A 24,546-nucleotide genomic window follows, 5' to 3' on the forward strand; every position below is an offset into this window, starting at 1 on the left:
ACCATGTCCTGCTAGAGCAAGAAATCACTAACGAGTTCTACTTTATTTTTTTTTCATTTTCTTATATTTTCTTTTCCCTTGTTCTTGATTACAAAAGACAACTGCATGAAAGCAACATCTTGGTTTCCTAGGAGTTCATTTGCTCCTGCTGCTATTCTTCAGCTGAAGTCATAATCTTCTGTTTGTGACATTTCATTTGGTTACTTTGCTATTGATTATAATTTCAGAGGCATATACAAGGGGATTATGAATTCAGAGGTGGAATATGCAACAGTAGTGGAAGTATTCTTTAGAAACCCTAATCCTGTTTTTTATTCAGATGTCCTGAGGAGAGAATTGCATAAAAATACACAAAAGATATAGAAGAATGATTTTTTTCTCAGAGTTCTGCTGTGATGGGTTAGTTCTTCACTCCCCTTCACCTCTCCTCTACACACACATTATTAAAACTGTTCACTTTGAAAAATATTTGCACTTCCTCAGTGGTCACAGAACAAGAATAGAAAGCACAGGAGATATTACACACTATATCTGTGCAGCATTCTTGAGAGCTGGCTGAAAAGCACACCTGAGCCCTATGTGGAGTCATCTAATCCTGTTGGACACTGGTTTAGCAGAAGGCCAAGGAAGTTTTAGAAGTCAGCATGAGTGGTTAAATTAAATCAAATAGACACATTAAGCATTCCTCCTCTTATTTCATAGGCAACCATTAGTCCACTGGAGAATGCCATTGAGACAATGTCCATGACAAATGAGAAAATTTTGATGATGATTAACCAGTACCAGAGTGATGAAAATCTTCCCATTAACCCTCTCTCCATGCTTCTGAATGGAATTGTTGATCCAGCCGTCATGGGAGGCTTTGCTAAATATGAAAAGGTAATGATTTTAATAGCTTTAAGATAATCTTCATAGATTTTTCTATTCTCAGAAATGATGATAGCTCTGTTTCTGCTTGCTTAGTGATTGTCAAAAACTGTGGTGGGAGATAGTAGGATGGGGACAAAGAAAGGATGAACCTCATTAATTTGAAGATCCTCAGAATCTGGTCACGTCTGACTTAGTCTCCTTTAAAAGTTGACTCTAACATGGATGTAGGACTGATGCTCAAAATTAATTGCAGGCATGGGGGTTTCCGTGTAAGTGTGATATGGGAGGATATGATTACACATGTTCTAATGAAATAGCCTTCCATGCCTCAACTGGTTTGGTCTGGGGTAAATCATCGCAAGTTCTTCTTCTAGCAGTCTAGCAGACTCAGAGTTAGTAAATCTCTTACCTTGTTAACTACTTTTTCCAGTAACTGCAGCCTTTTACAAGGCAGTTTTTGTTGTAAAGAAATGTATTTTGTTAGAACAGGGTACATGGAGACGCAGCCCCTTAAGGAACTCAGTTATTGAAGACAATAATTCCAAGACAACCTCATAACAAAAATTTTGGAAGGGATATTAAATCTCACGCATCAAGGCTTAAGACAATCTCTATTAGAGAAAACAATGAGACTTAATTATCACATATCTGTGGTGCTCTTGCACCTTCATGTGAACATCTAGTGCTGGCTTCTATCAGGCCATCTAGTCCAGTATCCGGTCTCTATCTTCATATATTCCCGAGCAATCCAAACCTCTCTGTCCAAACCTATACATGTCCTGGAAGGTCTCTAAATCATTTAAAAAAGGCATTCATCGGCATTATATTCACCAGACCTGCAGTGAGGCAATCTGTCATAACACTGCTGCTTGTTTACTTACTACCTTTACTTTGGGCTCAGAAAGAGGTGCTGTGATACATGAAGGGGTGGGAGTAGTTCCCTTTGAACAGACCAAGAGGGATTTTACAGCTAACTGGCTGGCTGGGTGTCCATCAAAGGGAGCTACTCCTCCCTCCCCCCCCATGTATCACAGGTGCCGTGAGTAATGGCTAAAGTTATGAATTGCATCTGTGTCCTATAGCGGCAGGTGGAAAAGTTTAACTCTTATCTAACTGATCATCCAGGAGGTGCAATTATGTTAGCTAAACAACAAAAAAGGGCACCATTCATTGATGGATAAATTATGGCACTCCAACTACGTGGTACCCCTAACTGAAGTAAGTGTTAGTTAAACTTGAAAACAAGAGGTTGGCTTTTCAAGATGGTGGTCCTGAGATCAAATGCATTAAATGGACACTGAAAATATTTGAACAAATAAAAATGCCCTTTGATCCTCAATTGGTTTACTAATAAAGCATCACCACAAGCGGCTGCTCTAGAGGAAAGCAGATGTCTTATCATTCGATTAGAGATAGAGTTCTATAGTGATCAGTGACTCACGCTGGAGAAAGCATTGATTCCTTTTCGTGTTAAGGACTGAATGATTTACATGCCCCTTGCAGGCTTTCTTCACCGATGTGTATGCCAAAGACCATCCAGAGGATCAAGAGAAGCTGAACCGACTCAAAGACCTGATTGCTTGGCAGGTAATGGCATACTGGCAGCAATTTTCTGAGGTTTACCTGGTTATTCCTTTTTTCCATTTATCAGTTTTCTTTCCATTGGGAGAGTGTAATGTGACTTAAATGGGTCTATCATTTTTATTTGTATGTTTCCCTCTCCTGCTTTTTTAAAAGGAAAAAAATCAGCATTATAGCTAGAAACTAACAGATTGGCTTGGTGCTACATTACCAAAGATTTTTACAATGGATTCCTACTAAAACAGTGTTTCTCAAACTGGGGTTACCGCTTGAGTAGGTTTGCTGCTGCAGACCAATGGGAGCTGCTGGAAGCAGCGGCCAGTAAGTCCATTGGCCCACGCCGCTTCCAGCAGCTCCCATTGGCCTGGAGCAGTGAACCGCGGCCAGTGGGAGCCGCGATCTGCCGGACCTGTGGACAGGGCAGGTAAACAAACCAGCCCAACCCGCCAGGGGCTTTCCCTACACAAGCGGCAACCCCAGTTCGAGAAACACTGTACTAAAATGTTCCCTTTACCCTGTGATAAATCTCCTGTCCTGGGGACATATGGTATTGCAGAGAGGAGGTATGAGAGGAATTAATTTGAACCTATTCAGGCAAAAATGCTCTCTCAAACACAAAAGGAGGCTTACACCACTTGGCAAATGTTAACATATATACCTGGAAATCTGCTTTACTGACAACTTACTGAGATGCTGGATCAAATTACACAGCCAAGAGTTGTTATCTTCTGAAATGGAGTGGTGCAGATAAAACTTTGTAGGGGATCTAGAGATAGTTATTTAAAAAATAAAGAAGAGGCTGTCATTTTTGTGAGGTTTGATCCATTCCAAATTGAATACATTTCCTCCTGCAGAGTACTTTTTTATTTTGAGGAGGGACTGGTTAGCAGTGTCTGGAGAGGGGTGGGTGAAACACCACCAGACTCGGAGAAATCACCCGACAACCTCCATACAGGTTGAGGGCAAAGCTTTAACAATAGGCCACAGAGCTACCCCCTCTAGCATATCTCTGGAATTGTTTGCATAAAATTCTCACAAAAGGAGCTACCCTTATTGCTACTGGGTAAGATCTTAAACTCTAGCAGACGACCCTGGAGACAAAACTGAAAGTGTAAGAAGACCATAAGGGGCTTCACAAGTTGATTGGAGAAGGGGAACCTATAAATGTTAGAGAACAGTTCACCTTCATTTTTAGCTTTCCTCACTCATTTTAAACATTCATTGTTTGTCATACTTTTTTTGGAGTCAAAAACTTCAATGGAATTTTGTGTTGCTTAGGGGCCTGGCAGTACATGCCCCATATCATGTGCATGATTGCTGCTGCACATCCTTATACAACACTCAGCTCCACAAACAGCATAGAAGAGTGGTAGTCAATACTTTATAAGGTTGATCTCTCTAGAGAAAAGACAGAATATTCTACCTGCGCCAGCTACATTCCAGCTATTTCTTTCTTATTTTTAAAGTGTGCTTTGATAAGCTACCCAACCTGCGGCTTCCCCTTGTTCTCAAAGAATAAAACACATCTACTGTAGACGGTGTCACAAAAGCAACATCAGTTTTGATGAGATTCAAGGGAAAATAGTTCTCTTTATTGTCCTAAACTATTTGGTGCTACAAAGAGGAGGAAAAAAAAAACCATGACTTCAGGAAATATCAGAGCTATTTTTATGATCTTGTCAAAACAGTTAATGCTGCTACAAAACTGTATCTGGGACACAGAGTGACTGTGGGATAGAAAAGCTTCATTTTAAATTTCTCTGCCAATCTATAACCACCGTTATTTGTGAACACCTCCCCTCCCTGCTCTGAAATGTAAACAACATGAATGAAAGAGAAATATAATATATTTGCTATGAACAGAATAGGCATAAAAATCATTACATTAAGTTCATGCGCAATATTAAAATATGCTAGTTATTCTTAAATGTCTCAAATCCTACCACTGGGTTCCTTTTTTCCCCTAACGTGGATGGCTGGGAAATATTATTCGTTAGACAGGAATCCTCTCACCAGTAATGCGTGACTCTAGATTTCTTTTGATATGTCCTGTATATCCCTCTTTCTACTATAGAGCCTGCCATATATTTCCCATCACTGTATTATCAGAACAGCTCACACGTGTTCGTGAAATGTGGTTCATAACACCCCTGTGAGGAAGGGAAGCATTACCTCCATTGGACAGATAAGGAGGCAGCAAGCCTTGACTATCAGTTCCTGTCTTTAACCACAAATGAAGCTTCCAAATAAGTTTCCTCCACTGCATCTTGTTGAATTTTAATTGCTCTGGTTTTCGGGCTTGCCATAACTGATGGTCACCAAATTTCACAGATTTGTCTCCTGGATACCCCACACCATCTGCACAGTGTTCTTCTCCCTTATTGACAGTCTGAAACACTTAATGGATGCCCCAGATTGCACTACAAAATTGCAGCTTTTGTGGTTTGTCTTTATTTAATACAATGCCCTTAGGCCCCAGATCTGTGATTCGGATACTTCCCTGTTAGTCCCCCAGGACAGGATCAGCAGATTGTCCATAACAGAGGTACTTCTAAGGGGCAGGCTGAGAATGAACTTCCATAAAATATGAGATCAATAAGGATATGTTTATATATATTAATGCTATTTACAGAGTCATAACACAATACATGAAACCTAAAAATGTAAGTGGATAATGCAAAAAAACAATGCATTACTTAGAACTAGCTATAAGGTTTTTGCCGCATTACCAATAGATTATTTGCAATAGGATAGTTAAAAGTATAGTGAATAAATCTCACAAATAGCCTTCTTAAAGTACTCAGGAGCAAGTAGGTGCCCTCTCAGTTGGGGAGAAGAGTGGGCTAGTTTCACTGCATGGCTATACTTGTTTACTATTGTTTATATATAGGGCCCTACCAAATTCATGGTCCATTTTGGTCAATTTCACGGTCATAGGAGTTTTTAAATCATAAATTTCATGATTTCAGCTATTTAAATCTGAAATTTCACGGTGTTGTAATTGTAGGGGTCCTGGCCCAAAAGGGAGTTGTGCGGAAGTCACAAGGTTATTGTAGGGCAGTTGCGGTAGTGCTACCTTTACTTCTGCACTGCCGCTGGCACTGGCACTGCCTTCAGAGCTGAGCAGCTGGAGAAGGGCAGGTGCTGGCCGGAAACCCAGCTGTGAAGGCAGAACTGTCGCCAGCAGCAGCACAGAAGTAAGGACAACATGGTATGGTATTGCCACCCTTACTTCTGCACTGCTGCTGGCAGGGTGCTTCTTTCAGAACTGGGCGCCTGGCAAAGAGCTGCCACTCTCCAGCCACCCAGCTCTGAAGGCAGCACAGAAGTAAGGGTAGCAATACTGCAATCCCCTTAAAATAACCCTGCGACCTCTCCTGCAACTCCCTTTTTGGTCAGGACCTCTAATTTGATAAATGCTGATCTCCCCCATGAAATCTGTATAGTATAGGCAGGGCCGGCTTTAGCAAGAGCGGGGCCCGATTCCTGGGGGCGGGGCTTGCTGCAAGCCCCGCCCCCAGGACCCGAGCCGCGTGGCGGGGGGGGACGGGACGGGGGGACCCAAGCCGCGCCGCGGGGGGACGGGAGACGGGTGGGACCCGAGCCGCGCCGCGGGGGGACGGGGGGACCCGAGCCGCGCCGCGGGGGGACGGGGACGGGGGGAGCCGCGCCGCGGGGGGACGGGGACGGGGGGAGCCGCGCCGCGGGGATGGGGGGACCCGAGCCGCGCCGCGGGGGGGGAGACGGGGGGACCCAAGCTGCGCCGCGCCGTGGGGACAGGGAGACCCAAGCCACGGGGGGGGAACGGGGGGACCCGAGCCGCGCCGCGGGGACGGGGGACCCGAGCCCCGCCGCGCCGCGGGGGGGATGGGGGGACCCGAGCCGTGCCGCGGGGGGGGACCCGAGCCGCGCCGCGGAAGCCGCGCCGGGGGAGGGGACCCGAGCCGCAGGGACCGGGCCGGAGCCGGGCCCCGGGGGCCGGGCTGGAGCCAAGCCAGGCCAGAGCCGCTGGGGCCTGCGGGAACGGGCTGCGCCTCCCCGGAGCCCTTCTCCCGCCCCAACCCCCACCCCCACCCCAGCTTACCTCGTGCTGCTGGCCCGCCCCTGCTTCCTCTCAGACTTCCCGCGAATCAGAGATTCGCAGGAAGCAGGGGAGGGGGCGGGGCGTGCAGGGGAGGGGAGGAGGGGGAAGTGAGCTGGGGGCGGGGCGGACAGCTGCAGCATGGGGCCCTCTTGGCATGGGGCCCAATTCAGCCGAATCGGCTGAATCGGCCTAAAGCCGGCCCTGAGTATAGGGTAAAAGCACAGAAAAGACCAGATTTCACCGTGGGAGAGACCAGATTTCATGGTCCATGACACGTTTTTCATGGTTGTGAATTTGGTAGGGCCCTATTTATACAGTACCCAAAAGTGTGCCAGGCACTTTACAAAACAGCTAGAGATGAGAGATACAGTCCCTACTCTGGAGATCATATAGTCTAGTGTAAGAATGTAACAAAGAAAGTGGGGAGGCAGAGGAGAAGGATCACAGTAATAAGATGATGTTTGCTTCATTCTGAGCACATTTAGGTAGTATATTTAGTATTTATTTTCTGGTAAAGTAACTTGCTATGTGTTGCGACACATAATTTAAGGGATTTCATGTGGGATTTAAATGAAGAGAGGATGTTGTCTTGGTGAACTGGGATGGAGAAGCCTGTTTATCTCTGAGAGAATGGCTGCCTGCATCTCTCTTCTTCTAACTGAACAGATAGACTTAAGATCCCCTGGCTTAAATCACTGGTAGTCCCAAAGACACAGAATGATGGGTTTTCAAGAAAAGTCAGGATTTGGAAGCTTGGCGTCTGACAGCCATTTAGATCAAATGGATCAACCTTTCTGTCTACACTCAGTCATCAAGAAATGGCAAGTGCCTTTGTTAGTAGATGGATTAGTATTTGAGATAACCAAATCTCCCTTTGACAAGTCCCATGAGTGCACAGAATTGAACTCTCAATGCTGTTTCTGTGAGCAGAGCCAGGGATTTTCTCCGATTCTTTCACAGGGTATATCCAAATCTCAGAATATGGAGGAAAAACAAAAACAAAAACCTCCATCACCATGAAGTAGCCCACTCAGACAGCCTGCTCCAACAGTTTACCCAGCAAGCTGGCTTTTCAGAAGCCCTCTCCAATTTGTAGCAAGCTTCCTACCTGCTTCTCCCAGTTCCTGGGGCTGACAAATCTATTCCAGTTAACAAATCTATTACAAGTCTCAGTAATAGTTTTACAGTTGACTTGGCAGATTCTGTAAATGGAGGGAGGGGGCTTGGCAGATCCAGTTTAATATTCTTGCTTTTTATTTTATCCAAGATACCTTTCCTTGGGGCTGGAATTAAGATTCATGAAAAAAGGGTTTCTGATAACCTTCGTCCTTTCCACGACCGTATGGAGGAGTGTTTCAAGAACTTAAAGATCAAAGTAGAAAAACAATATGGAGTCAGAGAATTGGTAAGGCTCTCTATTTATTTCTCTCCTCTCTGCTTCACTTGCCCTTTATTTAGTGTATGCCCTGTACTTTTCCTGTAATCAAAAGTGCCTCCTGCATATTTGTTACTTAGGGTGGTCCTGTGATGTGAAGGCACCATGACCTGAATCTTACAGTCAGAGTAGTTTATTAATTCCCTGATGCACCAAACATCCCCCATTCTGAGATCTGGAATCCTTCCCTATCTCTGTTAAACTTGCATTTCTTTTTCATATTATAAAGAAACAAGCCCTCTGACAACATGCCATTACACATTTTTTTCTCTTTGGAATATTTTTTAGTAGCTCTGATCCACACTTGTCCATAGATAGCTCCCTGCCCTTGTCTGATTCCAACCATGTGACTCTACTTCTATTCCCAGATAACTCTGGGAGCAAAACAAGTCTAAATATCTGAACATTAGTTCAGTTGTTTGTTGGTGTTAGAAAGTAGAGCCCTGTCATTTGGGGATTGAAATTGTGCTGCTCCTGCTATATATTCATTTTTTATTTTTTACATGTTGATTCAATTGTTATACTGGAAAAAAAAAAAACTTCTCCCCTACAGCCTGGGCATCATCCTATGGTATATTCCCGAATAATGCCAATTCCAGCCATTTATGACAATATCTTTCCTATAATTCAGTCAACTGGAGGCAGACTCAATGTGGAAAGAGATGTAACCCAATGTTCACAATCTAGCTAAATGTTGAAACCTTCAACAGCCATTTAGATCAACTTTTGTAAAAGTAAAGAATAACCTATGTATGATTTTTATTTGACAAGAGCAAGAATAGAATGTACTGCTTTTGTGACTAACTCCCTCTTCTTCTCCACACTAAGATTTCCTTTCCAAGCCTTTCATAGTTTGACAGAATCCCCGTGGCCTACACCAGGGATCGGCAACATTTGGCACATGGCCCACCAGGGTAAGCACCCTGGCAGGCTGGTCCGGTTTGTTTACATGCCGCGTCCGCAGGTTCAGCCGATCGCGGTTCCCACTGGCTGCGGTTCGCCGCTCCAGGCCAATGGGGCAGCGGGAAGCAGCGGCCAGCACATCCCTTGGCCCGTGCCACTTCCCGCAGCCCCCATTGGCTTGGAGTGGCAAACCACAGCCAGTGGAAGCCGCGATCGGCCGAACCTGAGGACGCGGCAGGTAAACAAACCAGCCCGGCCTGCCAGGGTGCTTACCCTGGCGTGCCATGTGCCAAAGGTTGCCAATCCCTGGCCTACACAGTATACAGTTATGATAGTTTTCGGGATGCCCAGCATGGAGAGTCAATTGTTTCCCCCTGCCTCCAGTGAGAGAGATACTTGCTTGTGCTTAACTGGGTGTCCACTCCCTGGCCCCTCCAGTCTGTTAGCCACCCTAACAATCTCCTGTGGGCTATGCCAGCTTTACTTTGCCTTGCAGGTTAACAATAGGTGCACCCCTGTCCCGGAGCCCCTTTGAAACATCTCTCTGTAACATTCAGCCCCTTATCCACTGAATACTCACAGTGATACCAGGTATATGGTCTGCAATGGAACAATATACACACCAACTTGAACATATCAATCCAGGGCCAGCTCCTTCAATAATACCACAGCACTGAGATATGTTTACCGTGAAAACAATCATAAATTCAGTATCAAGATTTAAGAGATAGTGAGTAATGATAATGGAGACAGAAAGGTTACATAGAAAACAAAATCACAACACGCTTTCTAGAGACTAAACTTTCAGTCTAAGTTCAGCTCAACCGAAATGTCCTTCTGCAGCATTTCCAACCAAGGCTGGTTGGGATCCCATTTTCATGAATGTAAATGCATTGACCATTTACTTCCTAGGTGCAGGATCAAGGGATGTCTTTTTGCCTTCCTCTTAAATTCCCCAGAGATAGGACAACCATTTCCTTGTCTCTGTTGACTTTGTATGTAAATAGAGCTTCCATTTTATGGGCTTACAATGCTTAATTTACAAATGAACCAAGATAGGTGAAAATACATAGTGTGTCAACCCTGCCTTGATCCAGACTTTTGGGAACATATTTTCATTATACATATATGAAATAGCTCTTTAAATGCAAATCTCCCCCTTACTCATTCTGGGCTGCCTTCCAGAGCTGAGGTTCAGCATGTTTCAAAATTATGTAATGTGCTGTTACAAAATACAGTTCTATTCAAAGATACGCTATGCAGCAAAGCACATTATTTTATCACTGCTCAAGAAGTTTCTCATAAATTAATAAAGTTGGTGGATAACAGTATTTCATCCATTTTATCACATACAGAAAAGCCAGTTAGTTTGAAATGGAGCGCCATTTCAGTGTTGTTATCCCTAATTCTCTTTCAGGCTGCTAGTGCAAGCTTTTTCTATTTAAAAGGTGGCTGCACCCATTGTGTGTTATCACAGCACTCTGGGAGCTCACAGGATGAGAGGCAATTCTCACTGCACATAAACTGTGAAAAGTGTTTGAAAATAAACTTGGGAACTATAAATGGATTTTCTGGTCCTCTTGCTGGAGGAAACTGTCTTAGTGAAAAGCGATAGCATCAGAAACCAACAGTTGGGGAGTCTAGCATATGAGATTATACACCAATTTTCAAATGGATTGAACATTATCTGAACAGTCAGAAGAACTTTATTATGTAATTAGCAAACATGGTGGGTCCTCGGATTTATTTTTAAAGTTATTATTGTGTTATTAAAACAGGATGGAAAGTAGTTCACAATAGATATGTGTTGGGAAATGCTTCTCAACCTGTGACATTACAATGAAAATGGGGAATGCTCACACTTACAAAACTCACTCGAGGCAATATTTCAGCTGAGAAAGAGGAGGGCACATCTGAACACACAGTTTCATTGTGGATCCTTGGATCCAACCCTCAAGAATGGGAGCAGACTCTGCTGTTTAGACTTATGTTGGGAATTGGCCAAGAAACATGGACCTTGCTGCTGCTACTACCAGCATGAGGATCCAGAAAGAAGGAAGTCAAAGTCACTGCCATGGAAACAACAAGGAGTCTGGTGGCACCTTAAAGACTAACAGATTTATTTGGGCATAAGCTTTCGTGAGTAAAAACCTCACTTCTTCGGATGCAGCTTGCTGCAGCCCGAGCACAAAGAAGAATGATGAGTGGCCAATAGCCAGTTCAATTTCCCCATTGCATTGACCAATCTTGGCTAATAAGAGAGACTTGGAGTCATGTCCCCCTTCTCATCTCAGGCCATGTCATTTGCATGATTTAAAGGAATGGAAATGGATGGAGCACCCAGCATGACCATAGCAAATCAAGGTGACCAGATCTGATCTCACTGGCAAGCCTGTCATGCTGCACCTGTTTTCAACCTGCAGGTTACAAGGAGGAGAGGAATCTGAGCCAGTCAACATGAAAATATCAAGGGGGGTGTGGGAAAGAGAAGCTTAAACATAGAGAGGAGGCAGCATCTAGGCTTGGGACAAGAGAAATAGTTTGGAGTGAGCATTGGCCAGAGCTATTTGATAAAACAATACACGTGCTTCCCTGCATCATGTCTGAGACTAGCCAGTGCCAAAACCTGTGTGTGTGTGTGTCTCTCAAATATAAAACAAACTGTCTCAATTCTTCTTACCACTTATTCTCACTCTACCACTTAGTTTTAGAGTTCCCAGGGAGAGTAAACAAAATCAAGGTAATGAGGTTACACTTCTTAGTTAATGAACTGTTTCCTCCAAATCCACTCCTAGAACATCTGTGCCATCCTCATAAAGTGTGCATCACAAAAATTGTTCATGGTATATTTTTTTCTTTTCTGTCTCATAGCCGGATTTCGATGACAAGAGAGTAGGTCGGCCGAGGTCAATGCTGAGATCTTATCGCCAGATGTCAGTTATTTCACTGGCTTCCATGAATTCAGACTGTAGCACTCCAGTCAAAATGGCCTCAGAAAGGTGGGTCGTTAATATCACACTAAATGCCTCCACCACCACATCTTGTTTTCATCCAGTTACATATGATTAAGTATAAGACCACAGGAAAACTATTCAAGGAGTCAGATCAATGGCAATTACTTTATATATGTCAGCACCATCTTTGTATTGAAGTTAGGGCTACTCCAGATAGTGAGCTGTACTATTTCACATAATGTGCCAGGGAAAAACACAATATACTCTAGAACAGAGATGGGCAAACTATGGCCCACGGGCCGAATGCGGCCCGTGGGACCGTCCTGCCTGGCCCCTGAGCTCCCTGCCCGGGAGGCTAGCCCACAGCCCCTCCCCTGCTGTCCCCCCTCCCCCACAGCCACACGGGCAGCACGCTGGGCAGCGGAGCGACGCGCTCCTGCCGAGCAGAGTGGTAGCATGGCTGGGTCCGGCCAGGTGGCGCGGCTGCCAGACATGCTATTCTGAGCGGCATGGTAAGGGGGCCGGGGGGTTGAATAAGGGGCTGGAGGTCCCAGGGGGCAGTCAGGGGACAGGGAGCAGGGGGCGGTTGGATGGTGCAGAGGTTCGGGGGTGGTGGTCAGGGGACGGGGAATGGGGGTGTGGGGGTGTTGGATAAACGTGGGAGTCCCGGAGGAGCCTGTCAGGGGGCAGGGGTGTGGTTAGGGATCAGGAGATGGGGAACTGGGGGGGGGGTAGGCATGGAGGTTCCGGGGGGCCTTTCAGGGGGCGGGGGTGTGCATAGGAGTCAGGGAAGTCAGGGGACAAGGAGAAGGGGGGGTTGGATAGGGGGTGGGGACCTGGGGGGGGGCAGTTAGGGGCAAGGGGTTCTGGAAGGGAGTGGTCAGGGGACAAGGAGCAGGGGGTGTTGGATGGGTCAGTGGTTCTGAGGGGGGCACTCAGGGGATGGGCAGTGGGAGGGGACGGATAGGGTATGGGGGCCAGGCTGTTTGGGGAAGCACAGCCTTCCCTACCCGGCCCTCCATACAGTTTTGCAACCCCAATGAGGCCCTCGGGCAAAATGTTTGACCACCCCTGCTCTAGAAGGCCCATCTGAGATGAAGATGAGAATGAGAATTTTAAATACACTTACGTGATTTTTGAATATCATTACACAAATATTTAACAGTTGAAGGTGTTATTTTATTTGTAAATGCTGCATCATTCTGAAAAATGATGTTTGTAAGTTTGATTTATATTTTTGTTTGTAGCCCCTCCCCTGAGGTGTGGCTCAAGTCTCCTCCATTTACTTCTCTCCTCTTCTCACATGGGTTGGGTGCTGGGTTCTTTTTCTGGTGCCTAGTGTCTCCTCACTGTGCCAGGCATAGAGGTTCTGTCTCTTGAGGAAATCAATACAACTAGCTGGCAAAGAGTGTGTAGCCCATTACACAAGGGGTAATAAAGTACATAAACAGAAACCCCAGCAAAAGAGTGACACTACTAAAATAATGGCATAACAAAGGGTGACTTCATTGGGATCGGAAAATAGGATCTGGGGAGGGGGAAAGACTTACAGTTAACTAATAAATATTAGACATTAATAAATAAACCAGTCTCCCACCTCACAACACTGATAACTTGTCCCAGCCACCAGCTCCATCCCTGGCATCTTCTCAGGCATATGGCATGCTGAGTTTGAGTCCTAAAACAGAGCATTGCATGACTGTAATTGTTAGCCAGCATAAACAAAGGGTCCTCTTACTATGTCTTCGTTCCTGGGTGGGGCAGAGTTCTCTTCTGGCTTTTATCAGGCTCACTGGCTCCCTGGTCTAAAATACTGTGGGGGTCTTGATTGGCTCTTGATAGCCAGTGCCAGGTTGGATCTCTCTCTCTGCTGGATGCTGGTCACTGCAGTGCTGGAATTCCCTGATCCATACTGCTAGATCTCACCGCAGTGCAAAGAACCCCTTTTTGTGGGGAGTGGTAATTTAGCAAGGTACTCCCTGTCTCTGATTTGTCTGGGTCAGCTTCCAAAACCAAAACAAAAACTCCCTGAGTCAGGCTGTCCCCTAGCTAGGAGTTCTGCAATCCAGCCAGTGGATTGCTTGTCCAGATTACCCTATGCAGAAGCTTCCCTATTGGCCTCAATAGGAGTTTCTAGTTCCTCCTTTCCCAATCCAGGACTTCACACATGCTGGGAAATGGTGTCAGGGGGCTCTGGTGGCTATTATAGTTGTCCTTTTGGGCAGGACCCAGCTCCAGTTGACAAATTTGGGGGTGCTCTAAAAACAGCTGTTTGGACAGCGGAGTTGCTCCAGTCCAAGCTGCAACTTCAAAGTGCTCTCTACACGGCTATTTCTAGAGTGCTAGCATGAGCCTCGCTAGCCCAAGTCCATCAACCCAGGCTGAGATGCTTGCAGCCACACACTTTGTAGCCATACTCTTGGAGGCGGAGTGTAGAGCTCCAGAAGCTGCCCATCTCCAAGTTGGAGGTACATGTGGGAAGGGAAGTTTTAAAAATGGTCAGATAGGAGATGAGGCTTCTTTAGTAAAACCTCTCATCTTACTAGAATAACTCTTACCCCATCACGCTCCCTTAAATGTAGTTCTTGTCTAGTTTCTCTTTTAGACTTTGAGTTATGCCTAAAATGAGAGCTTTTCCATACACAAACTTGCTGCCAGTTTCAGATCTCTTTGTATATTATTCTAACCTTTGGGCTTTGAATAGGTTATTGGTTACACATGGTCACTATTATTACATTGTTTGTTTTTTAAAAACAAAACTAAGCGACCGAACAAAAAAACACCACCACCTGGAGAATATTGTCAGGACTCAAAAATGCATCTGTTTAAAAGACACTTTTACTTCTTACAGGCTCAATTCCCAATTTGGAGTTTAACTCTAAAAGACTTAATTAAAAATAATCATAATAAAATAAAGTAATAATACCTGTTAGCAACTGTGTGTCAGCCAGCTCACTAGCACTTTACCTGGCTTTCTCTGTTTGCAAACACTGATTCAGAAGTCACACATTTAATCTGAGGAAGGTACATTTTTGTACCAGAGTTCAAGAGGGAAAGTTTAAGTCCACCTATTATTTCACAAGCTGTTTCTCTCAATGAAATGTGGCCAATGTTTCAACTGTAAACATGGCTTGGCTGTGCCACCGCATTCACCCTCCTAAAGATTGTAGGGGAGTTCGGCTCATCACCATGTACCTGGTTACTCTGCAATGGACTGAAGAAATTAATCCCAGAAGCCAGAGGGGATGTGTTTACATCCTGAGGCATGAGAAGGGATGGCAATACTCCTGTCCTAAAGTGCCCAGCCACCAGAGCAACATATTTTGCTTTCAGCATCCATGTAAAATACACAATGTGATGTTAGCTCGGTCCCTATATAATTTAGGTGCCCTAGAGCTAATTCTGCAACAAAAAATGTGAAGTGCTCATTTTAGATTAATATTTAACAACCTCTTGGACATTAAGACATGTTGATGTCTCCTGTGAGGCAGATGTTAGTAGACAGTTGCCAGCTAGAACACAGTGCTGTGCTCTTCATTTGCCAGTGATCTGCAGTACAGTTCAGAAAGTCAGCACAAAGGATGACTATGACTGCATTTATGTGTCTCAGGAAACCACTTGAGATCTTCGGTGGCCTTTATAATATAATGGAGCATGTTTTGTTTCTATTTTCTACAGCTTTGAACTGGAAGTAGCACCACGAAAACCAACCAAATCAGAGTCAGAAGAAAATGTCCTGCAGATAAGCACTCAACCTGAGGTTAAATTGAGAAGATCCAAGAAGAGAACAAAAAGAAGCAGCGTGGTATTTGCAGATGAAAAAACAGCACCCGAGCTTTCCGATATGAAATGTGTATGTTACCAGCCTAGAATGTATTCTAATAATCCTCTCATTGTGGGTGCCATTTTCATTTTCAGCAGATGTCTTGAAGACATTGTGTCCTCCTGGAAGTTAAAATAAACAGTGCATTTTATTAAGGCCACTCACAGCCAGTTTTCTGAAATACTCATCACTTTGCCAGAAAAGAAAACCTGCAAGAGACTGAGGGCCAGATCCTCAGCTAGTGTAAATAGTGTCTTTCTACTGACTTCACACCAGCTAAGGATCTGGCCCTGAAGTTCCAGACTTTTTATGCCTGGCCAGCTAAAGATCGCATGCTTGGTGCGAGGGTTAAATTAGCATTCCTGGGGAGAAGCGAGTGGTTGTACTGGCCATGGTGGTACCCCCGCTTCCAGTGGGGATTATGTCAGAAGTGATGAACCCTGCACATTTTGTACCTTATGCCAGAACATGGGAAATAGCAAGTTTGCAAACTGTTCCTTAAATGGTGCCAAATTTGAGCATATAGGCATTGACTTCTCTCTTGTCCTATATATCAGCCAGGTGCCTTTATCAGACTAATGGATCATCAGAATGACTTATATGACTTACACTGTGCAGTTTTTTATAAGATCATCTTCAGGAGCAAAATGTTTTTGAGTGTAAAAAAAGATGCAATTTAAAAGCAAAAAAACTCTCAAAGGTTTAGCTGGAGAAGCCCTGTCTAAATTCAAGTGCTAGGCAATCACTGAGCTGAATAAGGAGGTCAGAGTATATGTCATTTGATAAAAAAATCTTTTGGACGAATCATTAAAGACAAGCAGAATTATTTCCCCATATGGATAAAGCTGTTTAAGATTCCTCTCAGAGACATAGGCCTAATTCATTGCTGCTGTCACGGATCTGACTAATGGAGCCCCACTAGGGATGAATTTGTTTTTTTACACGTGCACTTAAAAATGACAAACACCTACATTTTAAAATCAATTAATTAAAAATTGTTTCCTCCTTTATTCATTTGCTGGAAGCCAAGTTCTGTGTTTTGGCACACTGATGATACCACTAGAAGCACACACTCTGCATTCCAGATGAGGATGTGCCACACTATAAAGGTGTAAAATGGGCATTTTGGCCTCAGCTTCATTAACTAGAGAGACATAAGTGATAGAGATAACCACGAATAGTCACCCACCTGACCATAAGCCACACCTTGAATCTTACCACATATAGCATTATAGGCCTCCCTGATGGCTATCTCATATATACAATCCTGGTGGGCAGAGATACAGAAGTTAGGATATGACCTACCCTTACAGAAAGAGGCCTGGTCTAGACTGCACAGTTAGGTCCACATAAGGCAGGTTATGTTGCCCTAATTATGTCAGCGTACACACTACAGCTTTGTCCCACTAACGTAAGTGCCCTACTACACTGACATAGAGCTTATGTCGGTGTAGTTAGGGCAACACAGTGTCTGTGTTCCTTACATCACTGGGGGCTGTCTTGTCAATTTCTGAAGCTGTGAACTTGAAGAAAATCAGGTATAAGCAAAATCTGTACAAGAAGATGACAGCATGTACATTTTTATCTGTACAGGAAGAATTAAAAACTCAATAGCTTAGTGCCAAAAACAAAAGCTGACAGCATTGCTTCTTGCACCAAAGTTAACAATCCCTGGTAATGCTTCCTCCAAAACTTGGTTAAGTAGGAAATGTTTCCTAGTAGGAGCAATAAGGGAGCACTTTAGAACAGCAGCAGCCGTTAAAAATAGGACAAAAATAGTCTGGTTTTGTTGCACAGGTAATAGCAACAGTATTTGCAGCAGAAACAGAGAACCCTTATAATTGTAGTCTTGGTAGATGCAAAGCTTTTCAGTGCACCATCAGTTTTGGTAATATAAACAGACAGTGTTTATTTGGCGGGCAAAAGAAAATTGCCTTTTTTCTATTTTCTTTAAGGACTGGTCAGGGTGGGGGATGCATTTCCATTTTTATGCTCTTTCACTTCAGAATTATTACCTTGAGAAGAGAGATCTTTATAGCGGGACAGAAAGTTTTAAAAAGAAAAAAAATATCTACAGCTACAGTGCCTTCCCCTCAATAAACTACAAACTGTAAAGAAGTGGTCACTGCTCATCAGTGATGGAATAATTCATCCCGTGAAAAAAGTCTCTTTTTTGTGTGAAAAAATGGACCTTTTGTAAAATAAATACATTTTTGACTCAGGTTATAAAAGCGGCATGTCTCTTCTAGCACCTAAACTGACGGCATTAACGCTGGAGGGAAAATAGTTCTTCACAGTCTCATTTTACTTTCAGATCCTTTTCTGGGTTAATGACAATATTATTCCATATATGGTAGGAACACTATCACACAATCCTATATAGCCTACAATGTATTGAATTGTCAGTTTTAGGGGTTTAAATCTCTTTTCTCAGTCTGTGGAATAAGCAGATTATTGACTATAAATCAGCTTCAGAACATTTACTTAGGAAGTTGTACCTTTCATAGTCTCCACGGGCCAAATTCTGTTACTTTATGAATAATCCCACTGAAATCACTGTAATAAGGTATTATTCACTGTGAGTAATGGTAACAGAACCAGGCCATGGTTGTGCCTCGCATATAAATTGTTAATTTATCTTAGCTCACCACTATTAGTTATATCTGCGTTAAACACTGATGGTAACAATTTTGTATTTGTTAATATATAGCTCTCAAGGAAATATGAGTTTATGAGCGACACCAACCTCTCTGAACATCTGGTAGCACCTCAGAAAACATCTGTTCTCAAGCAAATGAGCTTTGCCAGTCGTTCTATGCCAACTATACCAGGTAAGCTAATTACAGTAAGAGAATTAGAGTGCTGCACTGTTTGCCTGCTATTCATTTAGATTAAAAAAACAAACATGAGTTTTTGTTCTTCGTTCTATGGAAGCATTTGATTTTAGAAAGCTTTTAGGGTTTGAAATAGAGTTGGCTAGGACAGCACTTAAATGCTATTCCATAGTGATACAGGCCTTAAAACAGAATAACTCACTCTCATTATGCTGATGAAATATTATGTAAATTCTGGGAAATGTAACAACTACAATGTAAAGTATTAGTTTGAAAAATCCTCAGGGGCCCAGCCTCCTTTCAGATAAGGAAAATGCCTCCTCAACTTTCAATGCTAATCTAACTCTCCCAGATTATGCCTGTTGTTGTATCTAAATGGTGTAACAGAAAAAGTCTCTGAGGACATAACTCCATTTATGGCATCACAGGGGAATTGCCTCAGGCTGAGTCTGGAATAAGTCCATTGGCTAAAAAAATTCAGTGCAGAACCACAGATGTCTTATTAAATTACCATCTGACTGCACCATAAAGGGCTGAAAAGCTGAGCACTGACTAGCACTAGTTCCTCTCTTCCTGCACAGCAGCACAATAAGGAACCAAACCTCCAAGAAACCTTGTCTTCCAAGGTTCCCATGGAGCCAAGGTCCATTGACTTTCCCAGCTGTGTGCGCCCTTATTTATGGAAAGGAAACATATCCACAGCATGTCCAAGAGCGGAATGCAGCAGGAATCAAAAAGCGATGAAAGGGTTGCTCTGTCCCCTGCTTTTGAGGGGGAAAAAGCCAACGATCAATAATAGTCAAATAATCAAATCAATAATCAAAGCCAAAAGATCAATAATAGTGCCCAACACAGATGCAGCATCTCACAGATGGGGAAGATGGGTGTGTCTGTGTAGAGGCCCAAAAGTGAATATAGCCCCTGCTATTGACATCTGAGGTGAGATTCCCCGAGGGAAATGAAGAGGGAAACAGCCAGTGGCAGCCTGGCAGTTGAAGAGAGTCTCTCTGATAGTTGTCTGGTAGGCAAGACCGACAGCCAGCAGTTTCATGAGCGGGGTACCATCACAGCACTGTGAAGTCCTACAGTAATGGAGAGCCAGAGCAGGCCCCCCTACAGTTGCTACCTCTGAGGAAGTCAGCAGGGAGGGAGGGAACAGACACCCACGTCTGTTCTTTGAAATAGGTAGGCAGAAGATGAAAAGAAAAGCCACTTCAGCCAAAATTTGCCTGTACGGAGGGGAAAGGGACAAACAAATGAATCAGTCACACAGGGGGAATTAGGACAACAGCATAGCTTCACTGTCTGTGAAAACTAACCATGAGCCTTTGCTCTCCTGCTGCAGAGAAGGGCTGTTGCTAGATACGCTCCTCCCTGCAAGGGTTGGCCCTTTGAACCATCACTGTGGTGAGGAGAAGGGCAATGAGGATTGTGCCTTGCATGCTCCTCAAGGCCCCTCATTCCCAGCAGCATTGATTGATTTATTAATCCTGGCCATTAGGGCTGGGCCACTACCAACTCCAACCATCACATGCAATGCGAGGGTCAGAGAGAACAATTTGCAGTTGCATGTGATGCACAACACACAATTCTGGCTGCCTAGTGAAGAGTATCCCCTTCTGGTAAAGCTGGGTGAAAACCTGAATGAAATAGTTTTTTTTTTTTAAATAGTATTAGGACCTATCTGCAATGCTCACTTCCATTGGACTTACTTCCCCATGTTTATTTTTCATTTTGATCAGATTTGTTCACAGCACAGGTGAACATTGCTCCCGCCAGCTCCTGACTGTACCTTACACTTCACACAGAGACCGCATGTTTGTGAGGCTGGTTAAATAGACATGACAGGACCCTCTGGCTGGCTAAGGCCTTATCCTGGCAGGTGCCCAGGAAAGCTGGTTGAAAAAAGTCAGTTATTTTGGGGGGAAATTTCTAAAAAAAATAAATAAATAAATAAGATTGTTTCCTTCCAAATTTTCTGCAAACATTTTTTCAACAAAAGGCCAAAACTAAAAATAGGTTTTTGTTTTTCAGAAACAGTTTCCTGTTAATGCTGGCATTTCTACCCCCGTTTTCAAATCCTGTACAGAACTAATCGAAATAACATAGTGGTAGAACAGACTAACTCTCCCATTGCTGCAATTGACGGTGGAGCTCTACCAGTGGTAGCAACGGTGGGAAGTTTCTCCGGAGTAAAGATTAGTGTAAACAAGCTCTTCTTACTCAGCAGTTTACAGTGTACATTCTGCCCCCTCATCTCTTTGCTTGAAGAGGTAGAGGCTTTGGGTCTGGTGAATTCAGATGTGTTAGTTTATTTAGCCCATGAGCAGACCCTGGAATATTTTCCTTAAATAAAGCATAATCTTTTCCCAGTAATCCTGACTGCCTATTTAAAACGTACCCACAGGAGGAACTTGCCTTCTCCCTGCGGAAGTATCTTAGAATAGCGACTCTCATTCTTCCATTTGTACCAGAGCAAATCAGGCGGGACTCAGCCGCAAGCAATAGAGTTACAAAAATCAATATAGAACCAGTGTTAGTAAAAGCAGATCCAGGCCCAGTGACTGTTCTATAAACAGTTTAAATGTAACTGTAACCAAACCCAGCCCCAGGTAAGCTAGTTTCCCCTTATGCTGCATTTCAAGAGTTATGATTAGACTAAAACATTTTACCTTTCCTTTGGAATTGTAAGAATTCATTATTGTAAGCTCTGCCTTGTGTCGCACTTTGTAGAAGTCTCTTTCCTAACAACCAATCATTTGTTTCTCTTTCAAGGGTTAACTCTGTCAGTAGTCTGTACCCCAGCTCCTGATGAAATAAATGCATCACAAAGGCTAAGCCAGCAAATTTTTCCCTCTACCTCAGAGGGAGATAAGAAGACCCTGAAAAAAAAGAGAGTGAACCAGTTCTTTAAAACAAAGGTAAGTGTTGTGTATGTATGTGTACAAAAAGGAGGACGGATCACTTTTCTAAAAAAAACCAAAAATGCATTGGCATAAAAAAAAAAGCCCAAATAAATTCCAAGTGTGAAAGTAAAATGTAACAAAGGGGTTTAAAAGCAAGAGGCCTCTGTGGAACAGAAACTTACCCAAAGTTTTATTTTCTCTTACTTAAATTTCTGACATCCGTACATTTTCCAGGCTAAAGGGGGAGTGAACGTTTCCCTATAGGTACCAAAGAAAGCGTATTTTTCTGCATTTTCCATATCTAGATACAGTTTATTGCGAGGTGAAGTGCTCTAGCCATACCACAAGAGGTCTCATTTGATCTACAGCTTTTTTCTAGTCTTATTTACACAACATCCTAATGGCAAAACTATTATCTGTTGCATTTTTAAACTTAAATTGGGCAGCTGGCTCTTAACAGCACAATAGTTGCTAATAGCCTGTAGTGCAAAGTATGTTACCATACACAGGATGGGTCAAAATCTGACCTCAGATACGTACCCATCTGAAGGTAGAATTTGTCTCTCACTAAAATCAGCCAAGCTCCCTGAAGCAACTTGTGCTCAAACCCCTATTGATTTAGGAGAGGTTTGAACAATTAAAAAAACATAATTTGGCCCAATGTCAGTTAACTATAAAATATTTTATATTGGGTGCAGACACTAAGATCAGAAGTTTTGAAATTTGCCTTGAAAATGCATGTGCCCTGTAAAGGAGTCTTAGAGATGTCAGAAGGTTGTATTTGATAGAGGTGCCAGAAGCCATTGATATTCATAGTGGAGGAGCATTTTGTGACATCTATAATATTTTACACCCATCAGCTCTCTGCTGATACTTTACAAAGAGTGTGTTTGTTGCACTGATTTCATTTCCATCCTTTTGTTCCTACTGTGCTTTAAAAAGCCATAATAGCTTGCTGTTTTCTGGGAGAGTAATACAGCATCGGAGAAACCCGTGTTTAAATGTTTTCTAGCTTATTTCTTCCTGATAGGAGTAAGAGTAAAATAACTTAATTTGGAGCCCCTGGGGTTTTGTTTATATTAAATTTGTCTCACAAAGGCAGAGTACTGTACATGTGAATCAACTTTACATTGTGGTCTCTCCCAAAGTGAAAAGAACAAACAAACAAACAAACCCTGTTTACAAGCCCAGTCAGGACTTAATAAAAGTGTAGAGCTCCATCCTACAATGACTTAGTCATGTCTGTAAAGTCTTGTCAAGGGGATCACTCACATGAGTAAAGTTATGCATGTGCTTAGGGCTTTGCACTATGGGGGCCTTATTAAAAAGAAAAACCTTCAGAATTTGGCCCACGATTTTTCTTCTGACTTGAATGTGATGTTGTACCACTGCTGAAGCAGGCAATGCTGAAAACCAGATTAAAGACACAAGCTAGTTACTGTATATGCATTCAATGGGGTCCAAGCAAAACTGCCTTTTAACATATGACATTCTCTTCCTCTTTTATGCAGCGCATGTCCAAACCACCTGAAGATGGAAAGCACTCTGGAGAGCGCCATTCTGAATCCTTATCCACAGAACTGTGAATTCTTTCACTTACAAAACAAATCATTTCCCAGCAAAAAAACAAAACAAAAATCCCTAAATGAGACTGTTTTTGAGCACTCTCCTTTGAAGAGAATGGCATTGACACAGTATTTGGATGATAGAGAATACATTCAAGTGTAATTCACACCTAAGGCTCTGTATAATTAATTAATTATAATATGGATGTTAGGAGAAAATGAAAACACATAGCGATCATGGAACCTGCTGCAGTATAGTGAAAGGTATGCGTTAAAAATACTACAGTGATCCTCTTTATTACAGAAGTAAAAGGCAAGGTATGCTCAATGGGGATGAAATTCACTCCAGTGGAGAGAGCTGCTTGTGGGTCCTCACACACCCGAGTGACGTAAGTTACACCAACCTAAGTGCTGGTATGGACAGCTCTATGTTGGCGGGAGAAGTTCTCCCACTGACATAGCTACCCCCTCTCCTGGTAGATACAGCTGCACCACTGTAACCCTTCTAGTGTAGACTAGCCTTTATTTAATAGAAGGACTCAAAGATTCAGTCCAGTCCTATTCAAAGCACATGGAAGTTGCACCATTTACGTCCATGGGAGCAGTATCCGACCCTTCCTGCAACACCATATGCTTGAGAGTTTTTTCCAGAATGGCCTATCTGTTTTGTATTGAAAACATTCCCCAAAGTTTATATACACACGTGAGTTTATGTCAGATCTGACTGTATGGTATAAGCAAAGCTGTATTTTCTGCTGTTCAGCAATAAAATGTTAAAGGTTTCTTTTATTTGCCTTGAATGTTTCTGATGGGAATCTCTCCAAATGTCCTAGTATAATATGTGTTAATCGTTTCTTACTGACAACAGCAGGAACTCTGCAACTCCGAGTCCCATTCTTTCCAAATGTAATTGATTTTCTGCCTCTCTGACACTCATGCGATAGAGTTCAAAGATGATTCTTTGTTGCAATGAAACTAGCCAGCAGTGCAGTTCAGCATCTATCTTTCTTATTAACTGCATTTCCCTTAAAAAAACAGGTGTCTCAAACACAGAATAAATTAGGCTGCTTAAAAGTTTTTTTTCCATAAACTTCTCTTATGAATTTTTCATTTGCCTTTATTATTGTCCCTGTTTGTTCCACACAACTGTCTAGGAAGGTGTGTGCTGATTAAATAAAATGTGTTATGTGGGATGGGGCAATGGGAACCCACCTTTGCCATGATTTTGGTTTGTTATAGGTAAGGGGAAAATGGGTGGAAATCAGTCAGTCACTCCTTGCTTACTGCAAAACTCAATGGAAGGAATCCCTTATTTTTTAAAACCTCATGAATAAATTAGCATGAATATAGCCTCTTTCTGACGCAAGTTGTCAGCGAGAAACTGTTTTCTCAAATATATTCATTATTGAAATAATGAACATTTGGTTTCTGTGAGAATTCTCCAATATTTGCTGTTTGTGCTAATATTCCTGCAAGTAAAACCTACTCAATAAAATCATCATAGACAGCAAAACTAAAAGGCTCCCAGCTGTAGCCAATTCATTCTTTATCAGCAAGAGTATTTGCAGTATGGTTTAGCTGTGTTTGCCTA

General features: G+C 43.1%; 1 protein-coding gene across 1 annotated transcript in view; it reads left to right on the forward strand.

Annotated features, from left to right (window-relative positions):
* DOCK2 (dedicator of cytokinesis 2) overlaps positions 1 to 23,739 on the forward strand; it is a 500,577-nt gene extending 476,838 nt beyond the window's left edge. Inside the window, exons 45-52 of the mRNA XM_054038081.1 lie at positions 703 to 879; positions 2,374 to 2,457; positions 7,803 to 7,940; positions 11,745 to 11,872; positions 15,506 to 15,680; positions 18,361 to 18,481; positions 21,260 to 21,405; positions 22,902 to 23,739. Coding sequence (XP_053894056.1) covers positions 703 to 879; positions 2,374 to 2,457; positions 7,803 to 7,940; positions 11,745 to 11,872; positions 15,506 to 15,680; positions 18,361 to 18,481; positions 21,260 to 21,405; positions 22,902 to 22,976 — 1,044 coding nt within the window. The 3' untranslated portion in view covers positions 22,977 to 23,739. The remainder of the gene's footprint in view (positions 1 to 702; positions 880 to 2,373; positions 2,458 to 7,802; positions 7,941 to 11,744; positions 11,873 to 15,505; positions 15,681 to 18,360; positions 18,482 to 21,259; positions 21,406 to 22,901) is intronic.
* The last annotated feature ends 807 nt before the right edge of the window (positions 23,740 to 24,546 follow it).

Source organism: Malaclemys terrapin, chromosome 8, assembly GCF_027887155.1.
Source record: "Malaclemys terrapin pileata isolate rMalTer1 chromosome 8, rMalTer1.hap1, whole genome shotgun sequence".
NCBI lineage: Eukaryota > Metazoa > Chordata > Testudines > Emydidae > Malaclemys > Malaclemys terrapin.